The 24,017-nt window shown below is 42.3% G+C and overlaps 1 protein-coding gene across 2 annotated transcripts in view; it reads right to left on the bottom strand.

The window, feature by feature from the left end:
• Smu1 (Smu1 spliceosomal factor) overlaps positions 1–24,017 on the bottom strand; it is a 77,073-nt gene that overhangs the window by 15,833 nt on the left and 37,223 nt on the right. For both annotated transcript variants that reach the window (XM_076204519.1, XM_076204527.1), the window contains exons 6-8: positions 18,808–18,938; positions 5,234–5,361; positions 4,605–4,706 (exon numbers count right to left, since the gene is read on the bottom strand). In XM_076204519.1, the coding sequence (XP_076060634.1) occupies positions 4,605–4,706; positions 5,234–5,361; positions 18,808–18,938 (361 nt within the window). The remainder of the gene's footprint in view (positions 1–4,604; positions 4,707–5,233; positions 5,362–18,807; positions 18,939–24,017) is intronic.

The following is a 24,017-nucleotide window of genomic DNA, read 5'->3' as shown; positions in this document are numbered from 1 at the left end:
TACACTTTTTAATCCCCCAAGGCATTTACTCACTTCTCTCAATCTACACTCTACCTCCACCTCCACTCCTCCCTTTCCTGCCACATTCTCACCTCAACTATCTAAAACTACCCACTTCCTCCAGTCTCTCTCCCTTAATACTCACTTCCAGTCTGCTGCCACATTCTCCCCTTGTACATATCGCCTTACTTTTACCAACATCTATATTCAACTTCCTTCTTTCACACACCTTCCCAAACTGTCACTAACTTCTTCAATCCCTCCTCTGATCCTGCTAAAAGTGCAGTGTTTTCAGCAAACAACAATTGGATTATATCCCACTTTTCTCCATTTTCTTTAACCATCTCCAATCCCTGACCCACTACCCTTGCATTTACCTCTCACACCACCCCATCCATGTTAAATTGAACAGCCAAGGTGACATGATACATCCCTGATAAAGTCCCACCTTTACCACAAACCACTCAATCTATTTCTAATTCTAACATAGGCTCTACTATTCTCGTAAAAACTCCTGACTGCTCTTAAAACTTTTCCTCCTATCCCATATATCTGTAATACCTCCCACAGTGCCTTCCTGTCTACCCTGTCATAAGCCTTTTCCAAACCCATAAAGGCCCAAAAAACATCCTTACCTTTTCTTAAAGCTTTCTCACATATCTGCCTTACCACAAAAATCTGATCCATGCAACCCCTACCTGTCCTAAACCCACACTGTTCCTCACCAATTACTCCCTCTGTTCCTCTCCTAATCCTCTCAATCAAGACCCTCCCATGAGCCTTCCCAACTACACTTAACCCCTTCCATACAGTAGGCGGCATGGGGAGCAAGTGGATACGCGAGGCTGCCATACCGGCATCTTGATTATATTTATTGTAGTTGTCCCTGGGTAACTGACATACTCTCTAAACTGGCTTCATCACATTTTCTATGGTTATCAAAATTCACGGGTGAAAGAGAGAACGATCGATATAAGTGGTGACTACTTTTTATGATGCGAGTATTATTTCGCAACATCGTACGTCTGGCAGCTAATGCTGCCCGCGAGATTTTGGCCCAGAGTGAAGTGGTTAACAACCTGATCCCTTTGAAACTACTACACTCACACTTTTCCCCTATTCCTTTGTAAAGTGGAACTATACAGGCACTCCTCCAATCCTCTAGCACTCTACCCTCTCTTAAACAAACATTAAATAACCTCACCAGCCTGTCCACCATCACTGTACCTCCTTTTTTCAGACATTTTGCATGACATCTAACCCAGGTGCCTTACCTGCTCTCATAATTTTAATAACTGCCTTCACTTCATCTTTCCTTATTTCTCTTCCATTTTCCTCACTCCCCATGGTCATTTTCTTAGCGCTTCCCACTGCAACTACCTTTCTCTTCCTATCCTCCTTCACATTTAGCAACTCCTCAAAATACTCTGCCCAACTTCCTCTTACTACCTCCTCTTCCATTATCATCTCTCCATCTGCACCTTTTATCTTTTCTTCAATATTTGATTCACCTCCTCTTCCTCTCTTAATTTCTTTCCAAAACATTTTTTTTATTTCAAAATTTTCTGTCATACTCTTATCCCATTTCACATCTGCTCTCCTCTTCACCTCCTTTATCTTATGCTTTACTTCTCTTCGCTTTTCTTTCTAATTTGTAACCAATCTTTGAAAGCACGCTTCTTTTCTTCTACATCCTTCTTTGTTTCATCATCCCACCATTCACTACCCTTCCTTCTATTTCCTCCTGTCCTCCTTGTTCCACACACTATCTTAGCACAACTTGTGAATCCCTCCTTGAACCACCCCCATTCCTTCTCCGCTCCTAGTTCTACTCTATCCTTCACTCCCTCACACTACTCTCTCGGCTTCTTGTATTCTTTCTCCTTTTCTTTCTCATTTAAGCAGTTAACTCTAAGCATCTCCCTACCTTCTGTCCCTATTCCTCTTCATCTATCCTCCACTCTCAACTTACCTTCCACCAAAAAATTATCTGATATTCACCCACTCTCTCCCCTTGGAACATGTACATCCTTAACTCTTCCTACTATATTCTTGGTTACCACTATATAGTCCATTAGTGCTCTATCTACCACCATTCCATCCACCACCCACTCCCGTGTGTACTTATGCTTGACCTTCTTCCTAAACACTGTATTTGCTATCATCAACTCTCTAGACACATCTCCACTATAATTTTTCCTGGAACTCCACATTTCCCAAGCACTCCATCTATTGATTCATTTCCTACATATATATACCAAAGGCTTTTCCCACTTACCAGGGTGGTAGCCACAAAAGAAAGGCATAGAAACCACTCCCACCCATTCCATCCCCTACATACTCCACTCCCCTCTACCCTCTTCCTTCCCTCTTGGCACCTCCTGGATGACGGGTCATTCCTGCATCTTGTCCACTGCCCTAGATCCCTCAACCCCCATCCCCCACCCACTCTCTCTCATGCATAACAGCATCATCCATAGACAACCATTCTCCATTCACCCCATCTTCTGTCCTCTCCCATCCTTCCTCAACACACATTCCACTCTTTTCCAATGTCCCTTTTACCCTATCCATCCACCTCATCCCATGTGGGCCCCTCATGTTCACTCCTTCCACATCTGCTTTCCATACCTCTTTTACTAGTCTTTCTTCACTCGTTCTTTCCATGTGTCCAAACCATCCTAACATCCTTTCATCAACCTTATCTCCCAACTCCCTTTCCACCCCTGTTCTCCTCCTCACTTTATTTCTCACTCTATCCAGACTAGTAACTCCAATCATACTTCTCAGGCACCTCATCTCAAACACATTCAAATGCCTCCTCTCTTATGTTCCATGTTTCTGTCCCATACAGTGCTGTCGGCACAATCACTACTTCATACAATCTGCTCTTACCATCCATTCCCAAATGTCTATTTCTCATTACACTTTCTAATCCACCAAGGCATTTACTCACTTCTCTCAATCTACATTCTACCTCTACCTCCACTCCTCCCTTTCCTGCCACATTCACACCCAAGTATCTAAAATATCCACTTTCTCCAGTCTCTCTCCCTTAATACTCATTTCCAGTCTGCTGCCACTCTCTCCCCTTGTACATCTCATCACCTTACTTTTACCAACATTTATCTTCAACTTCCTTCTTTTGCACACTCTCCCAAATTCTGTCACCAACTTCCTTAATACCTCCCTGATCCTGCCACAAGCGCAATGTCGTCAGCAAACAACAATTGGCTTATCTCCCACTTTTCTCCATTTTCTTTAATCTCCAATCCCTGACCCACTACCCTTGAATTTACCTCTCGCACTACCCCATCCATGTATAAATTGAACAGCCAGGGCAACATAATACATCCTGACAAAGTCCCACCTTTACAACCACCACTCTCGCCATTTCTAATCCTAACACAAGCTCGACTACTCTTGTAAAAACTCTTGACTGCTCTTAACAACTTTCCTCCTATCCCATATATCTGCAATACCTCCTACAGTGCCTTCCTGTCTACTCTGTCATTAGCCTTTTCCTGATCTATAAAAGCACAAAACACAAACTTACCTTTTCCTATAGCTTTCTCACACATCTGTCTTACCACAAAAATTGGACCTACACAGCCCTCACCTGTCCTAAACCCACATTGTTCCTCACCAATTACTCCCACTTCCTCTCCTAATCCTCTCAATCAAGACCCTCCCATAAGCCTTCCTAATTACACTTAACAAGCTGATCCTTTTGAAACTACTACACTCACACTTGTCCCCTTTTCATTTGTAAAGTGGAACTATACAGGCACTTCTATAGTCCTCCGGCATTCATTTCCTACCCTAGCATTAAGATCTCCCAATACCATTACATTGACATTTCTTCTTAATCCCTTTATGTATGCATTTAAATCTACCCAAAAAGCCTCCCTTTCTTCTACACTCTTCTCACTACCAGGCCAAAATGCACTTACAAAAACCCACATCTCCCTTCCCAGTTTCACCTTCATCCACATTAATCTTGAAGAAACCTCCTTCCACTCCACTACATGCTTACCTATCTCTTCACTTACTAGTATAGCCACCCTTTCTCTCTCTCATCTTCTCTTCACTCCTGAGAACCTCCTTAACTACAAGTGCTCCAAAACTCACACTTGCCCCTCCCTCTCAACTTAAGTTTCACTTATAGCCAACACATCTTTCTTCTCACAAACATACTGCCTATCTCTTCCCTTTCACCTTCATCTGTACCACAACCACACACATTAAAAGACCCAAACCTTAGGGTACTGGTTGGAAAACTCCTAGACCCTCTTATGCCGTAACTTTTTAGGAATTTCCCCTTGGGTCTACAGGGATAACAATGCCTAGTCCTATCCCCATCCCGTTTTTGTCGCCTCGTACGACTCAAGTGGGAAGACTTGGTGGCAGTATTCTTTTCCCCCACCACAGGGTTAGGCAATAAAAGGAAATGAATATTCAGAGAAATGGTATGGGACAGTATAATGGAGGGATAGCCACAGTATAACAAAGTACTAATATGATATTATAAAGTATAATAAAGGGAAAAATAAAATAAATAAGTACATAAATCCATACTGGTTGAGCATCTGACTATTACCCACCTGATAATGTTATGACCATCCTGTGTAAATGTCGCTTGGTTGACAAAAGATGAGTGACTGCGGAACTCCTTCAGTGTTTTGCCAGACTTCAGGCCATGCATCCTTCAAAGGCAATTAAAAAATACAGTGATTACAAGTTCTTACAAAATCCACCATAAAGTTCTATTACCATTTTTTTTTTACAAGTCATTTTGACTCAGTGCAAGTGCCCAGTGTTCTTGGAGTTATCTGGCAACAGTCATTAGTTACATGAGGAGGTGGAAGACCAAGAAGAAAAAGAAGAAGGTATTCCACACAAAGGACCCAAGTTCAGTCAACTACTCACATTAGATGTTAGTTCATCTTTCCCTTCACCTTATCTCCTACAACAAAGCAACATTTCCCTTAAACATCTTATGACTTCTTATATTAATCTCATGTAAGCTGCACACCCACATAACCTCTTCACTGTATCTAAATTTCTTACCCCAACCCACTCCTTACAACCTCATGATCTTCCAAATTCTCTTCATATCTCCCTTCTACAGCTGCTTCCTAATATACTAATTATGTGAAAACAAATAACACAATACAACACAACAAAAACTTTACTTTAAATACATCATAGGGTTACAAATAACAGTACTCACCTGATTGTGTTATCAAATGATGTGGACATGACCTGACTGTTATCTTTGTTGAAAGAAAGTGATGTAACTCCTTCTGAGTGAGCTTTCTCCACCTTCCGCAGACACTGACCAGTACTCACTTTCCATACCTGTAACCAGTCTGGAGATTAGTATAAATAAGCACATATCAAAACACCCTTTTCCCTTCATAAGGTTGATGGGCAAATAAAAAAATACACCCACCCTACACCAATCCCACACTCATCCAATATCCATTCATTGCCCCTCCCATATTAGCACCTCGTGGATAAAGTACCATCCCCATCAAAAACCACACCAATTGGGTACTCACCCAGGTAACCGAAGCTGCTCCCAGGGATCAGTGCCACCTGCAGGAGATCCAGTGGCAGGATATGTTGTGGCTGGTTGGCTCCCAACTCTTGGGGTTGGGGGGGTCCTATGACAAAGATCCTGCCACACCAAGGCCTTGTGCCACCATCCAACCCTTCTAATCTACCAGAAGAGGCTGGATGACAGCATTGCAGACAACTGCCCATGATGTAACACTTCACCCCATACTATACAACACAATCATGCACATCTACAACAACAATATACACTATAAAGGCTTTGTGAGAAAACTGTTCATACCTTGGCATTCCTCAGGGAGATTGGACTGCTCAGTCAGACAATTTAAGGAATGACAACAACCACAACTCTTATCTTACTTCCTCATGTACAGTAAACCCTTAATAAACCAAACCTTCATTAACCAAATTTAATACATACATACATTTACCAAGGGTTTTTCCCCTTACAAGGGAGTTAGCCAAAGTCAAAGGCATAAATCCACCACTCCCACCCATTTCATCCCTACATACTCCACTCCCATTCACCACCCCTCCCTCCCTCTCCCCCACCCCCCTTTTTTTTATGCTCCTCCTGGAGGTCATCCCTGCCTCTTGCCCATGCCTTAGGGTCAGAAGCAATATAGCAAGACACAGCAACGCTGCTTCATTTAATTGGCAACTTCCTCTCTGTTTCCTCATGCAGGAAAAAAAAGGGGGAGAAATCCCTTCAAGCTGCATCAACCCATTCACACATACTCCATCATCCCCCAACCCCCACACACCCCCTTCCATGCATCACAGCATCATCCATACACAACCATTCTCCATTCACCCTTCCATCCTCAACCAGTCTTTTTCCCAATGCCACTTTTACACCATCTATCCATCTCATCCTTGGTTGACCCCTCATGTTTACTCCCTCCACCTCTGCCTTCCACACCTCTTTTAATAATCTTTCTTTACTAATTCTTTCCATGTGTCCAAACCATCCCAATACTCTTTCATCAACCCTATCTCCCAAGTCCCTTTTCACCCCCACTCTCCTGTTCACCTCCTTGTTTCTCTCTCTATCCAGACTAGTAACCCACATCATACTTCAAATTCTTCCTCTCTTATGTTCCAGGTTTCTGCCCCTGTAGAGTACTGTTGGCACAATCACTCCGTAAAATCTCCTCTTAGCATCCATTCCCAAATGTCTATTTCTTATTACACTTTTTAATACACCAAGGCATTTACTTGCTTCTCTCAATCTACATTCTACCTCCACCACCACTCCCCTTCGTGCCACATTTGCCCCATTGTAAAGCCACCCACTTCCTCCAGTCTCCCTTAATACTCATTTCCAATTTGCTACCACATTCTCCCCTTGTACATCTCATCACTTTACTTTTACACACATTTATCTTCAACTTCCTTCTTTCGCACATCTTCCCAAACCCTGTCACTAACATCCCTAATTGCTTCTCTGATCCTGCTACAAGTGCAGTGTCATCAGCAAACAACTGGCTTATCTCCAATTTTTCTCCATTATCTTTAATCATTTCCAATCCCCAGCCCATTACCCTTGAATTTACCACTTGTACCACTCCATCCATTTATAAATTGAACAGCCAAGGTGACATGACACATACCTGACAAAGTCCCACCTTTACCTGTAACCACTCAATCTATTTCCAATGCTAACATAGGCTCTACTACTCTCGCAAAAACTTGATTGCTCTTAACAGCTTTCCTACTATCCCATATATGCAATACCTACCACAGTGCCTTCCTGTCTACCCTGTCATAAGCCTTTTCCAAATTCATAAAGGAGGTATAGTGATGGTGGACTGGCTGGTGAGGTTATTTAATGTTTGTTGGAGAGAGGGTAGAGTGCCGAAGGACTGGAGGAGTGCCTGTATAGTTCCAATTTACAAATGAAAAGGGGACAAGTGTGAGTTGTAGTAGTTTCAGAAGGATCAGCTTGTTAAGTGTAATTAGGAAGGCTTATGGGAGGATCTTGATTGAGAGGATTAGGAGAGGAACAGAGGGAGTAATTAGTGAGAAACAGTGTGGATTTAGGACAGGTGGTTGTGTAGATCAGATTTTTGTGGTAAGATATGTGAGAAAGCTATAGGAAAAGGTAAGGATGTTTTTTGGCCTTTTATGGATCTAGAAAAGACTTATGACAGGGTAGACAGGAAGGCACTGTGGGAGGTTTTGCAGATATACGGGATAGGAAGAAAGCTCTTAGGAGTTGTCAAGAGTTTTTACGAGAGGTGTAGAGCATGTGTCAGGATTAGACATGGAGAGAGTGAGTGGTTCGAGGTAAAGGTGGGACTTTGTCAGGGATGTGTTATGTCACCCTGGCTGTTCAACTTATACATGGATAGGGTGGTGCGAGAGGTAAATGCAAGGGTGGTGGGTCAGGGATTGGAGATGGTTATAGAAAATGTAGAAAAGTGGGAGGTGAGCCAGCTGTTGTTTACGGATGACACTGTGCTTGTAGCAGGATAAGAGGAGGGACTGAGGAAGTTGGTGACAGAGTTTGGGAGAGTGTGTGAAAGAAGGAAGTTGAAGATAAATGTGGTGTAAAAGTAAGGTGATGAGATGTACAAGGGGTGAAAGTGGCAGCAGACTGGAAGTGAGCATTAAGGGAGAGAGACTGGAGGAAGTGGATAGTTATATATACTTGGGTGCTAATGTGGCAGGAAAGGGAGTGGAGGTGGAGGTAGAATGTAGATTGAGAGAAGTGAGTAAATGCCTTGGTGGATTAAAAAGTGTAAAGAGAAACAGACTTTTGGGAATGGATGCTACGAGAAGATTGTATGAATGAGTGACTGTGATGACAGCACTGTACGGGACAGAAACATGTAACATAAGAGAGGAAGAGAGGAGGTTGAATGTGTTTGAGATGAGGTGTCTGAGAAGTATGATAGGGGTTACTAGGGTGGATAGTGAGAAATGAGGAGGTGAGGAGGAGAATGGGGGTGGTAGGGCAATTGGGAGAGAGGGTGGATGAAAGATTATTGGGATGGTTTGGACACATGGAAAGAATGAGTGAAGAAAGACTAGTAAAAGAGGTGTGGAAGCCAGATGTGGAGGGAGTGAACATGAGGGGCCACCTAGGATGAGATGGATGGATGGGGTAAAAGGGGCTTTGGGGAAGAGGGGAATGTTTGTTGAGGAAGGACTGGAGAGACAGGGGTGAATAGAGAATGGTTGTATATGGATGATGTTGTGATGCATGAGGCAGAATGGGTGGGGGATGGGGGGTGAGGTAGTATGTGTGAGAAAAATTTGATGCAGCCTGAAGGGATTTCTCCCCCAATCTTCTCATTTTCAGCATGGGCTCTGGTCTGTAGGGGCACCCCATATAGACTCTAAAGATCAACTGCATGCTACTCTGCCACAATAACATACATACACATACATATACCAAGGCTTTTTCCCCCTTACAAGGGGGGTAGCCAAAAAGGAAAAGGCATAAAATCATTCCCACCCATTCCATCCCTGAAAACACTCCACATCCCTCCACCCTCTCTCTCATCTTAGCACCTCCTGGATGATGGGTCATCCCTGCACCTTGTCCATTGCCCTGGGTCAGAAGCAGTGTCGCAAGACACAGCACATCCACAGCAAGGCCACTTCATTAAATCGGCGACCCCCCCTCTCCGTCCCCCCATGCATAAAGGAGAAGACGGGGAGAAATCCCTTTGGGCTGCGTCAAAATTTGCTCACACATACTACCTCACCCCCCCCCCATTCCACCTCATGCATCACAACATCACCCATATACAACCATTCTCCATTCACCCCTGTCTTCTGTTCTCTCCCGTCCTTCCTCAACAGACATTCCCCTCTTCCCCAAAGCCCTCTTCACCCCATCCATCCACCTCATCCTAGGACGTCCCTTCATGTTAACTCCCTCCACATCTGCCTTCCATACCTCTTTTACTAGTCTTTCTTCACTCATTCTTTCCATGTCTCCAAACCATCCTAATACTCTTTCATCAACCCTATCTCCCAACCTCCTTTCCACCCCTATTCTCCTCCTCACCTCCTCATTTCTCACTCTATCTAGCCTAGTAACCCCATCATACTTCTCAGACACCTCATCTCAAACACATTCAAACTCCTTCTCTCTTATGTTCCATGTTTCTGCCCCGTACAGTGCTGTTGGCACAATCACTCCTTCATATAGTCTCCTCTTAGCATCCATTCCCAAATGTCTATTCCTCATTACACTTTTTAATCCACCAAGGCATTTACTCGCTTCTCTCAATCTACATTCTACCTCCACCTTCACTCCACCTTTTCCTGCCACATTTGCACCCAAGTATCTAAAACTATCCACTTCCTCCAGTCATTCTCCCTTAATGCTCACTTCCAGACTACTGCCATTTTCACCCCTTGTACATCTCATCACCTTACTTTTACCCACATTTATCTTCAGCTTCCTTCTTTCACACACTCTCCCAAACTCTGTCACCATCTTCCTCAATCCCTCCTCCGATCCTGCCACAAGCGCAGTGTCGTCAGCAAACAACAGCTGGCTCACCTCACACTTTTCTCCATTTTCTTTAACCATCTCCAATCCCTGACCTGAATGAATCACAATGGCAAAAGCCGACAAGACTGTGAGAATAAACACCTTGTGAGATCGAAACCTTTATTGGTACTACGTTTCGCTTGCTACAGCTTTTTCAAGTACAGACATGACACACACTCTGAGCACATATAAGCCAACAGGGAAGGAACTGGGAGAGGTTATCAGGGAGGGGTGGGTGGTGGGTGGTAGGTGGAGGGGGAGGAGGGGGACGGGTGGGACTTGGTGGAGACAAAGGAGGACATTTCGGACAGTGTGGACTAAGGGGGACATTTCATACATTTATTTAATGCGGGTAACAGATGGATGATAGGAGGGGCGATGTTAAACATGCCTCTGTTCTGCTCAATGGTTTTGAAGCTTTGAATGGCGGCCGCTTCGAGGCCGCCTCTCCCAGTTCCTTCCCTGTTGGCTTATATGTGCTCAGAGTGTGTGTCATGTCTGTACTTGAAAAAGCTGTAGCAAGTGAAACGTAGTACCAATAAAGGTTTCGATCTCACAAGGTGTTTATTCTCACAATTCCTGACCTACTACCCTTGTACCCTTGTATTTACTTCTCACACTACCCCATACATGTATAAGTTGAACAGCCAGGGTGACATAACACATCCTTAACGAAGTCCCACCTTTACCTCGAACCACTCACTCTCTCCATTTCCAATCCTGACACAAGCTCTACACCTCTCATAAAAACTCTTGACAGCTCCTAGAAGCTTTCCTCCTATCCCATATATCCTCAAAACCTCCCAGTGCCTTTCTGTCTACCCTGTCATAAGCCTTTTCCAGGTCTATAAAAGCCCAAAAAACATCCTTCCCCTTTCCTACAGCTTTCTCACATATCTGTCTTACCACAAAAATCTGATCTACACAACCTCTACCTGTCCTAAATCCACACTGTTCCTCACCAATTACTCCCTCTATTCCTCTCCTAATCCTCTCAATCAAGATCCTCCCATAAGCCTTCCCAACTACACTTAACAAGCTAATCCTTCTGAAACTACTACATTCGCACTTGTCCCCTTTTCCCTTGTAAAGTGGAACTATACAGGCACTCCTCCAGTCCTCCGGCACTCTACCCTCTCTCCAGCAAACATTAAATAACCTCACCAGCAAGTCCACCATCACTGTACCTCCTTTTTTTTTTAGACATTCTGCATGGCATCCATCCAGACCAGGTGCCTTACCTGCTTTCATCATCTAAACAACTGCCTTCACTTCATCCTTCCTTATTTCTCCTCCATTTTCCTCACTCATCATGGTCATTTTCTTAGCATTTTCCACTGCAGCTATCTTTCCCTCCCTATCCTCCTTCACATTTAGCAACTCCCTAAAATATTCTGCTTATCTTCCCCTTACTGCCTTCTCTTCCATTATCATCTCTCCATCTGCACCTTTTACCTTTTCTTCTCTACTTGATTCGCCTCCTCTTCCTCTCTTAATTTCTTTCCAAAACATCTTTTTATTACTTTCAATTTTTTTTGTCATACTCTTACCCCATTTCACATCTGCTCTCCTCTTTGCCTCCTTTACCTTTTGCTTTACTTCTCTTTTCTTTGTACCTCTCATATGACTCCCTCGTCCTATTTTGTAACCAATCTATGAAAGCTCGCTTCTTCTCTTCTACAACCTTCTGTTTCCTCATCCCACCATTCACTACCCTTTCTTCTATTTCCTCCTGTCCTTCTTGTTCCACACACCATCTTTGCACACTTTGTGACTCCCTCCTTGAACCATCCCCAATCCTCCTCCACACCTAGCTCTACTCTATCCTTCACTCCCTCCCACTCCTCCTTCAGCTTCTTCTTGTACTCCTTCTCCTTTTCCTTTTCATTTAAAGAGTTCACTCTAAGCACCTCCCTACCTCTTGTCCCTTTCCTCTTCCTCCATCTATCCTCCACTCTCAACTTACCTTCCACTAAAAAATTATCTGATATTCCCCCACCCTCTCCCCTTAGCACATGTACATCCTTAACTCTTCCTATCATAATCCTATTTACCACTACATAGTCCATTAACGCTCTATCTACCACCCTCTCCCATGTGTACTTATGCTTGACTTTCTTCTGAAACACTGTATTTGCTATCATCAACTCTCTAGACACATTTCCACCATCAACTCTCCACTACGATTCTTTCCTGGAACTCCACATTTCCCAACCACTCCATCAATTGGATCATTTCCTACCCTAGCATTAAGGTCTCCCAGTACTATTACATTGATATTTCTCCCTAAATCCTCTATGCACTCACTTAAATCTATCCAAAAAGCCTCCCTTTCTTCTATGCTTTTCTCACTGCCAGGCCCATATGCACTTACAAAAACCCATATCTCCTTTCCCAGTTTCACCTTCATCCACATTGTCCTTGAGGAAACCTTCCACTCCACTACACGTTTACCTATATCTTCACTTACTAGTATAGCCACCCCTTCCCTCCCTCGCCCTCTCTTCACTCCTGATAACCTCCCACTTACACTCCCAAACTTACACTTGCCCTTCCCTTTCAGCTTAGTTTCACTCAAAGCCAACACATCCATCTTTCTTCTCACAAACATACTACCTATTTCTTCCCTTTTACTCTCATCTGTACCACATCCACGCACATTAAAAGACCCAAACCTTAGGGTGCTGGTCGGAAAACTCCCAGACCCTCTCATGCCTTTGCTTTTTCTTTTAGGAATGTCCCCTGTGGGGCTACAAGGAGAAGGATGCCTATTCCCAATCCCTGTCCCTTTCTTCTCGCCTCTTATGATCCGAGTGGAATTTCATTTCATTTCATTTACCAAGGCTTTTTCCCCCTTCCAAGGGAGGTAGCCAAAAAGGGAAAGGCTTAAAACATTCCCACCCATTTCATCCCTAAATACACTCCACACCCCTCCCACCCTCCCTCTCATCTGAGCACCTCCTGGATGACGGGTCATCCCTGCACCCTGCCCACCGCCCTGGGTCAGAAGCAGTGTCGCAAGACACAGCACATCCACAGCAAGGCCGCTTCATTTAATCGGCGACCCCCCCTCTCCGTCCCCCCTTGCATATAAGGAGACGACGGGGAGAAATCCCTTTGGGCTGCGTCAAAATTTACTCACACATACTACCCCACACCCCCGCCCATTCCTCCTCATGCAATCACAACATCATCCATATACAACCCTTCTCCACTCACCTCTGTCTTCCGTCCTCTCCCTTCCTTCCTCAACAGACATTCCCCTCTTCCCCAAAGCCCCCTTCACCCCATCCATCCACCTCATCCTAGGACGTCCCCTCATGTTCACTCCCTCCACATCTGCCATCCATACCTCTTTTACTAGTCTTTCTTCACTCATTCTTTCCATGTGTCCAAACCATCCTAATATTCTTTCATCAACCCTATCTCCCAAATCCTTTTTCACCCCTGTTCTCCTCCTCACCTCCTCATTTCTCACTCTATCCAGCCTAGTAACCCCCACCATACTTCTCAGACACCTCATCTCAAACACATTCAAACTCCTTCTCTCTTCTTCTCTTATGTTCCATGTTTCTGCCCCATACAGTGCTGTTGGCACAATCACTCCTTCATACAGTCTCCTCTTCGCATCCATTCCCAAATGTCTATTCCTCATTACACTCTTTAATCCACCAAGGCATTTACTCGCTTCTCTCAATCTACATTCTACCTCCACCTTCACTCCACCTTTTCCTGCTACACTTGCACCCAAGTATCTAAAACTATCCACTTCCTCCAGTCGCTCTCCCTTAATGTTCACTTCCAGTCTACTGCCACTTCCACCCCTTGTACATCTCATCACCTTACTTTTACCCACATTTATCTTTAGCTTTCTTCTATCACATACTCTCCCAAACTCTGCCACCAGCTTCCTCAATCCCTCCTCTGACCCTGCCACAAGCGCAGTGTCGTCCGCAAACAACAGCTGGCTCACCTCACACTTTTCTCCATTTTCTTTAACCATCTCCAATCCCTGACCCACTACCCTAGCATTCACCTCTCGCACCACCCCATCCATGTATAAGTTGAACAGCCTCCTTGACGAAGTCCCACCTTTACTTCAAACCACTCACTCTCTCCATTTCTAATCCTGACACAAGCTCTACTACTCTCATAAAAACTCTTGACAGCTCCCAAAAGCTCTCCTCCTATCCCATAAATCTGCATAACCTCCCACAGTGCCTTTCTGTCTACCCTATCATAGGCCTTTTCCAGATCCATAAAAGCCCAAAAAACATCCTTCCCCTTTCCTATAGATTTCTCACATATCTGTCTTACCACAAAGATTTGATCTACACAACCTCTACCTGTCCTAAATCCACACTGTTCCTCACCAATCACTCCTTCTGTTCCTCTCCTAATCCTCTCAATTAAGATCCTCCCATAAGCCTTCCCTACTACACTTAACAGGCTAATCCCTCTGAAACTACTACATTCACACTTGTCCCCTTTTCCCTTGTAAAGAGGAACTATACAGGCACTTCTCCAGTCCTCCGGTACTCTACCCTCTCTCCAGCAAACATTAAATAACCTCACCAACCAGTCCACCATCACTGAACCTCCCTTTTTCAGACATTCTGCATGGCATCCATCCAGACCAGGTGCCTTACCTGCTTTCATCATCTTTACAACTGCCTTCACCTCATCCTTCCTTATTTCTCCTCCATTCTCCTCACTCATCACTCATTTTCTTTGCATTTCCCACTGCAGCTATCTTTCCTTCCCTGTCCTCCTTCACATTTAGCAACTCCCTAAAATATTCTGCCCATCTTCCCCTTACTGCCGAGTGGAATTACTTGGCAGTATTCTTTTCCCCCACCACAATAACATGCAGCTAATATCCCTAAAGTATCAGCTGTATACTACTGAGCAAAATTTAACCCCACAATAACATGCAGCCAATAACCCAAACAGCAAGTTAAAAAATAAACAGGAAATACACAAATTATGTCAAGGTAATAGAGAATACACTGAAGATATAGAAATGGCATATATTATGAACAAACATTTCAAATCTGTATTCACCTGAGGAAAAAAATCTACAAAACTGTGATCAAAGAATTGAAGATTTCCTCCATTGAAGAAATTAAACATTACTCAGAATGAAATAAGGAATCAAATACTAAAGCTTGATGCTAACAAATCACATGGCCAAGATGAAGTTGCAAACTGGATACTGAAAAAATGTATAGACAAACAGGAAAAATATACAAAATAATTGAATGCTCACTCAAAGAAGGAAAACTACCAGGAGACTGGAAAAATGCCAACACAGTGCTGATACATATAGGGGGAAATAAGGAAGACCCAACAAATTAAAGACCGGTGTCCCTAATGAGTACAATAGTTAAAATTTGTGAGAGAATCATCAAAGATAAATGGACAAAATATCTGGAGGAGAATAATATACTGAACCTAAGGCAATTTGGATTCAGACAAGGAAGATCATGTACCACTAATTTAATTTGTTTCTATTCAAGATCGATAGATATATTGCAAGAAAGGGATGATTGGGCAGACTGTGCATTCCTGGACCTACAAAAGGCATTTGATAAGGTACCACACAGAAAATTACCATATAAACTGGAAACAATAGGAGGCATACATGGAAAATTATTGGATTGGATGGAGGACTTCCTATATGGAAGAAAAATGAGAGTGGTGCTCAGAGACAAATATTCAAAATGGGAAGAAATGAGTAGTGGTGTCCCACAGGGGTTAGTACTAGCTCCGATAATGTTTGCTATATATGTAAATGACATGGATGAAGACATTGAAAGTTACATAAACTGCTTTGCAGACGACACAAAATTATTAAAGAGAATAAACTCTGAAATAGACTGACTCATTGCAGAGGGATCTGAACAAAGTCTCAGAGTGGAGTAAAAGATGGGAGGTAGAATTCAACATCAAGAAGTGCAATATAATTGAATTTGGAAAAAGCACAAAGAGAATAACAGGACAGTATAAAATTGATGAAAAAGAAGTAAAGTAAATTCTGAAAGGGACCTATGAGTAATCATTGCCAAAGACATGTTTCCAGATAAACATATAAATAAAAGTCAGAAACATACAATTTGTTGAGATCAATAAAGGTGGCCTTCAAATACCTGGATAAGGTTACTCAGCACTGATATGGTTACCCAGTACAAAAAAGAATATAAGAAAATTAGAAAGAACACAAAGAGCAACAACAAAGACTGGTCAAACTGGAATTGCCAACCCTGGAACAAAGAAGAGAATGAGGGGACCTAATAACCATCTACAGAATTATGAAAGGAAAAGAATGCCTTGATAGAGAGGACCAGGGTTGCAGAGTCAGATGGCATAAGGTCCGACTCTGACTCCAACTCCTAGCATTCCAAGGATGCCGACTCTGACTCCTTTGATTCCTCCGACTCCGATTCCAACTCCAGACTCTGACTCCAACACCCGACTCCGACTCCTTAACTCCTTGACCCCTATGTGGAAATCTATTCTGCAGATCCATATACCAGCCTCCCACACCTATTCAGCAAGCATTTTATAAATATTTTTCATGTATATTATTTTTTACGTGAACATTTACTTGTATGATAAATATACTCACATATACACTCACCCAGCTCTATATATATATATGCACACAAGCACGTATATTCGTATAAACATATATATATTAAATATATAATGGTATTATTTATGCTCATGATCATCTACCAGCTTATGAGCACTTTCAAATCTGTCATGGCAGAGTTGCCACTTCAAGCTATGTATTTTCTTTTTCCTTTGTGCCCCCCCCCCCAAAAAAAAAAAATCATCTGTTATTTAATTTGTCCATTCTCATAAACCTTCTATCGCAATATGAGGAAAAAATGTGACAAATCATGATGAGGAAAGGTTAATGGAGGATGGCCTACCTAGTACTTACTGCAGAATTAATTTCACCATGTTATCATAAAAACCAGGAATCAGTTCAGGAAAGAGAGAGACAACCTTCCCCTGTGCACACAGTTCATAGCTGCTGTTGTTCCTCCCTTTTCAGTCATCACCAAATGCTGTGACATATGCTCTAATGTCATTCCTATCTGGCCTCTGAGACTGGTCAAAGTTTATCTCAGGGCATTATCCCAGCATGACATAGCTCTTACAAAACAGTAAACCACATAAAATCACTTCCATTGACTTTTACATACATGAAGACGTACGTGCATAGTGCATACGATGGAGTTCTAGATGTTAACAAAATTTGAATTAATTAGACTGTCAACAAAGGTAAAGTAGCTAGTTTAAATTATTTAAAGATAAAAATCATCTCTGTCACTTGGCAGTTGAAAAATTATTCAGGAATTTGAATTAATAATTATATTTATTGAATATTTATTAAAAATAGAAATACATTTCACTGGCTATAACTCCCATAGTATAGAATGAATGAAACATTAATACAAACTACATTCTGGAAACTTCTATAAATGGTATATATCCTATAACTAGCTATAAAACTATTCTATACTGGATGGTTATTAAATTTTCTCAATGCAAAACATATCAAATTTTTTAGATTTTTTAAACTTGGAATAATGAGACCTACTACTTTCTATTTGCACAATGGCAGCAAATTATTTCACAGTGCACATCTATAGACAGTATTTTACAGCTATTGTTGGCTTGCCAATTACTGTAATGGTAAAAATGCAGACAAAGCTTTCAAGAATATAACAAAATATATGTACTGTACCTTGAATACACCCGTATACATGACCACAGACACTTTTACCCAGACTGACAACGATAGCTTGTCAGTATTGTGTATTTTTTTTTTTTTTATTGATGGATTGTTTTTTGTTTCCATCTGGAGAGACCACTTAGTGTACATATACACTGCACACACTCACTACTGCCTCCAAAAATAAAAGCAAAACCATACAAAAACTGCTAAATTGTGCAACTGGTAGAACCAAACAGGGAAACCATGTTAAAAAAATTATTTTATTGGACTTAAGGAGTCGGAGTCGGAGTCGGATAAAAAATTCTGACTCTGACTGCGACTCCTAGTACTCAGAAATCCGACTCCAACTCCCAGCTAAAACCTCTGACTTTCTCCGACTCCGACTCCGCAACCCTAGAGAGGACCTATTAAAGTGGGACAGAGAAAAAACAAGAGGACATGCAATGAAACTCAAAAAGGATAACTACAGAAGAGACCTGAAAAAGAACAGCTTCCCACACAGAGTGATAGATATACAGAACAAATTGGATGAAGAAATAGTGTGTGCAAACACAATACAAGAATTTAAGAACAAACTTGATCTTGCAAGATACAAAAACAGGTCACCACAAGCATAGCTCCTCTTCCCATATAATACAACTAGGGAAATACAGGGTATTGCTCCATCCAAACAAGCTTCTAATATACCAAACTCTAGTTTGGCATATGTGGAGACCTTAAGCTTATGATTGTCAATGTCTACAGTAACATCATATAATACATAATATATTCAGTAAACTTTGAACACATGACCAAATGCTGCAACTCATATACCAAACTTTGTTCAACTTAGGAGACAAAAATATTGACCATCTTGTAAATTAATCTTTCAGATAAACTGCTTAACTCTTCCCCTAAACTGGTTTGGTTTATCAAGGGTTTCTACAAGTCTATCCTACTTCCACAGATGATGATATATAAATACCTTTATCTGTCCACTTTGGGAACCTGTTGCCAACATTTCAGAATCTCTGCTAAATGCTAAGCTCAGCACAGCACTATCCACCATCATGTAAGTATCTTTTTCTTGATATTTCAAATCCTTACGGATTTTACCTAAAATGAAAGAGAGAAAAAAATAGACATCCATACATATACCAACATCTTTTTCTCCTTTACAAGGTAATCAAAAAACAAAGGCATAATATCCACTCCCACCCATTCCATCCTCACATACACCACTCCCATTCACCACCCCTCCCTCCCTCTTATCTTGGCTCTTTCTGGATGACAGGTTATCCCTACAACTCGCCCACTGCCCTGGGTCAGAAGCAATTTAGCAAGACACAGCACATCCACAGCAAGGCCACTTCATTTAATCAGCAACCTCCCTCTCTGTCCCTTAATGCAGAAAAAGAGAAGACAAGAAGAAACCCCTTTGGGCTGCATCAAAATATCATTCCAACATACTCCATCACCCCCTATCCCCACCCACTCCCATACATCACAGCATCATCCACACACAACCATTCTCCACTCACCCCCATCCTCTGTCTTCTCCCTTCCTTCCTCAACAGCATTCCCTTCTTTCCCAATACCCCTTTTACACCATCCATCCATCTCATCCTTGGTCACCCCCTCATGTTCACTCCCTCCACATCTACCTTCCATACCTCTTTTACTAATCTTTCTTCACTCATTCTTTCCATGTGTCCAAACCATCCCAATACTCTTTCATCAATCCTATCCCCCAACTCCCTTTCCACTCCTGCTCTCCTCCTCACTTTCTCATTCCTCATTCTATCCAGACTAGCAACCCCTACCATACTTTTCGGGCATTTCATCTCAAACACATTTAAACTCCTGTCTTATGTTCCACGTTTCTGCCCCATACAGTGCTGTTGGCACAATCACTCCTTCATACAATCTCCTCTTGGCATCCATTCCCAAATGACTATTTCTTATTACACTTTTTAATACACCAAGGCATTTACTTGCTTTTTTCAGTCTACATTCTACCTACACCTCCACTCTTTTTCCTGCCACAATTGCACCCAAGTACAAAGAGCTATTTACTTCCTCCAGCCTCTCTCCCTTAATACTCACTTCCAATTTACTGCCATCCTCTCCCCTTATACATCTCTTCACTTTATTTTTACCCACATTTATCTTCAACTCCCTTCTTTCACACACCTTCCCAAACCCTGTCACTAACATCCCTAATCCCTTCTCTGACCCTGCTACAAGTGCAGCGTCATCAGCAAACAACTGGCTTATCTCAAAATTTTCTCTATTTTCTTTAATCATCTCTGATCCCCAACCCATTACCCTTGTATTCACCTCTTCTATCATTCCACCCATGTATAAATTGAACAGCCAAGGTGACATGACACATCCCTGGGGAAGTCTTATCTTTACCTCAAACCACTCACTCTTATTTCTAATTCTAACATAGGCTCTACTACTCTCACAAAAACTCTTGACTGCTCTTAAAAGCTTTCCTCCTATCCTATATAACTGTAGTGCCTCCCACAGTGCCTTCCTGTCTACCCTGTCATAAGCCTTTTCCAAATCCATAAAGGCCCAAAAGGCATCTTTACCTTTCCTTAAAGCTTTCTCACATATCTGATTTACCATAAAAGTCTGATCCACACTACCCCTACCTGTCCTAAACCTACATTGTTCATCTATTACTCCCTCTGTTTCTCTCCTAATCCTCTCAATCAAAACCTTCCCATAAGCCTTTCTAACTATACTCAACAAACTGATCCCTCTGAAACAACTACATTCATACTTGTCCCCTTTCCCCTTGTAAAGTGGAACTATACAGGCACTCTACCCTCTTTTAGACAAACATTAAACAACCTTGCCAGCCAGTCCATCATCACTGTACCTCCTGTTTTAGACACTCCACATGACACCCATCTAACCTAGGTGCCTTACCTGCTCTCATCATTTTAATAACAGCTTTCACCTCATTTTTCCTTATTTCTCCTCCATTTTCCTAATTCTTCATTGTCATTTTCTTAGCATTTCCCACTACAACTACCTTCCCATCCCTATCCTCCTTCACATTTAGCAACTTCCTAAAATACTCTGCCAATCTTCCTCTTACTGCCTTCTCTTCCATTATAATCTCTCCATCTGCATCTTTTACCTTTTCTTTTCTACTTGATTCGCCTCCTCTTCCTATCTTCATTTCCTTCCAAAACATCATTTTATTACCTTCAAAATCTTGTCATATTCTTACCCCATTTCACATTTGCTCTCCTCTTTGCCTTTTATATTATGCTTCACTTCTATTTTCTGTTCTTTGTACATCTCATATGATTCTCTCATCCTATTTTGTAACCAATATGTGAATACTCATTTCTTTCCTTCTACAACCTTCTTTGCTTCATCATCCCACCACTCACTACCCTTCCTTCTATTTCCTCTCATCCTCCTTGTTCCACACACCAGCTTTGCACACCTTGTGACTCCCTCTTTGAACCATCCCCATTACTCCACTCCTAGTTCTACTCTATCCTCACTCCTTCCCTTCTTCTCTCAGCTTTTTCTTGTCCTTTTTCTTCCTCATTTAAGTGATTTACTCTAAGTACCTCCCCACTTTGTCCTTTTACTCTCTCTCCATCTATCCTCCACTCTCAATTTACACCAAAAAAATTATCTGATATTCACCCACTCTCTCCCCTTAGAACATGTGCATCCAAAACTCTTCTTACTATACTCCTGGTTACCACTATGTAGTAAATTAAAGCTCTATCTACCACCCTTCCATAGACTACCATGTGTACTTATGCTCAACTTTCTTCCTAAACACTGTATTTGCGATCATCAACTCTCTAGATACATCTCCACCATTAACCACTTCAGTGCGGGACTTATATCTCGCGGGCAGCAGCCAATGCCAGCCGTATGACGTGTCGTAATAATAATCGCATCATAAAATATAGTCCCCGCTTATATCGATCGTTCTCTCTTTCACCCGCGAATTTTGAAAACCACAGAGAATGGGATTCAGGGCGCATTTGGGAGAATGTAAAAACACAGGGGCGACTACAATAAATATAATCAAGATATGGCAGCGTCGCGAATCCACTTGCTCCTCATGACGCCTACGTGTGCGGCACCGTATGGAAGGGGTTAACTCTCCACTACGATTTTTTCCTGGAACTCCATATTTCCCAACCATTCCATCTATTGGTTCATTTCCTACCCTAGCATTAAGATCTCCCAATACCACTACATTTACATTTCTCCCTAAACCCTGTATGCACTTATTCAAATCTATACAGAAAGCTTCCCTTTGCTCTACACTCTTCTCCACCAGGCTGATATGCACTTACAAAAACCCACATCTCCCTTCCCAGTTTCACTTTCATCCACATCAACCTAGAACAAACCTCCTACTCCACCACATGTTTACCTATCTCTTCACTTACTAGTATAGCCACCCCTTCTTTTCCTTGTCCTCTCTTCACACCTGAGACCCTCCCAACTACACCCCAAAACTCACTCACCCCTCCCCTTTCAACTTAGTTTCACTCAATGCCAACACATCCATCTTTCTTCTCACAAACATACTGCTTATCTTGTCCCTTTAATTTTCATCTGTACCACATCCATGCACATTAAAAGACACCTTACGGTTCTGGTTGGAAAACTCTTCCTGGACCCTCTTATGTCTTTGCTTGTTTTAGGATTGTCTCCACTGGAGCTAGTCCTACCCCATCCCATTTTTGTCACCTTTTGTGACTCAAGTGGGAACACTCGATGGCAGTATTCTTCAGGGTTCAGCAAAAAAAATGAAATGAAAATTCATAAAAGTGGTACAGGACAGTATTAAGAGTAGGGGGACAGCATAATGGAGGGCCAGTTGCAGAATAATAAAGTAGCATCATTTCTCTATCACAGACAAAATGATGTGTGGCTCTTGTCCACAGGGGCACCCCATATAGACCTTAAAGTATCAGTTCCATGCTACTGAGCAGCTTTTAATACACAATAACATGCCACCAATACCCATGACAGGAAAAAATTATAATAATGATAATATTATAGATCACTATTGGGCCAATTAACTTGATACAAAAATCAAGGTTGCCAGGCTTGAGAAAGAAATGTCTCCACCTTTTTCATCCTTATTACACATATCAATATAACTTTTTTCCTCCTAAACCATTCAAACATTAAACTTTGTCACTTCCCTGTCACTACCTCTAGTTCATTTTCTTTGCATCCCTCTATTTTACCTCCACTCTCAATTTCTTTTCTACCAGATGATCCAACAATCCCCTGCTCTCTCCCCTCCCTTAATACATTTACAGCCAGAACTCTTCCAAACCTCCTTTTGAGGGCACTGGTGGCATAACTGGAAGTGTGCTGGTCTTGCATTCGCTTATTGAGTTCAAATCCTGCACTTCTCTCTGAGTCCCAGCAGTGACTGTTACCTATCCCAATAGTCCCAAGTGCATAGGGCAAAGGTGACAGCTTTGGCTGTGGCCATGCACCTCCTGGTGTAGGCACCTCATCACCTTCTTCTACATACCCACATTAACACTCACTTAAACCACCCTCCTATCCACCACCCTGAACCATGCATATTCATTTTTATCTTTCTTCTTAAACACTTCACTATCATCATCTTCATTTCTATACACATCTGACATTTTTTTCTCTGCTATATTTCTTACCTGAAGGGGGCAATTAAGAATGAGATGGATGGCCAGGATAAAAGGGGCATTGAGAAAGATGGGAATGGCTGTTGAGTAAGGGAGAAGATAGAAGATAGGGTTGAGTGGATAATGGTTGTGTATGAATAATGATGGGCAGAAATATGGGGCAGAAACATGGAACATACGAGAGGAAGCGAGAAGGAGTTTGAATGTGTTTGAGATGAGGTGTCTGAGAAGTATGATGGGGGTTGCTAGATAGAGTGAGAAATGAGGAGGTGAGGAGGAGAACAGGGGTGGAAAGGGAGCTGGGAGATAGGGTTGTTGAAAGAGTATTAGGATGGTTTGGACACATGGAAAGAATGAGTGAAGAAAGACTAGTAAAAGAGGCATGGAAGGCAGATGTGGAGGGAGTGAACATGAGGGGACGTCCTAGGATGAGATGGATGGATGAAGTGAAGGGGGCTTTGGGGAAGAGGGGAATGTCTGTTGAGGAAGGACGGGAGAGGACAGAAGACAG

The sequence above is a fragment of the Oratosquilla oratoria genome, chromosome 2, assembly GCF_046742065.1.
Source record: "Oratosquilla oratoria isolate Oo_2021 chromosome 2, ASM4674206v1, whole genome shotgun sequence".
Lineage (NCBI taxonomy): Eukaryota > Metazoa > Arthropoda > Malacostraca > Stomatopoda > Squillidae > Oratosquilla > Oratosquilla oratoria.
This window is presented reverse-complemented; position numbering and strand designations above follow the sequence as displayed.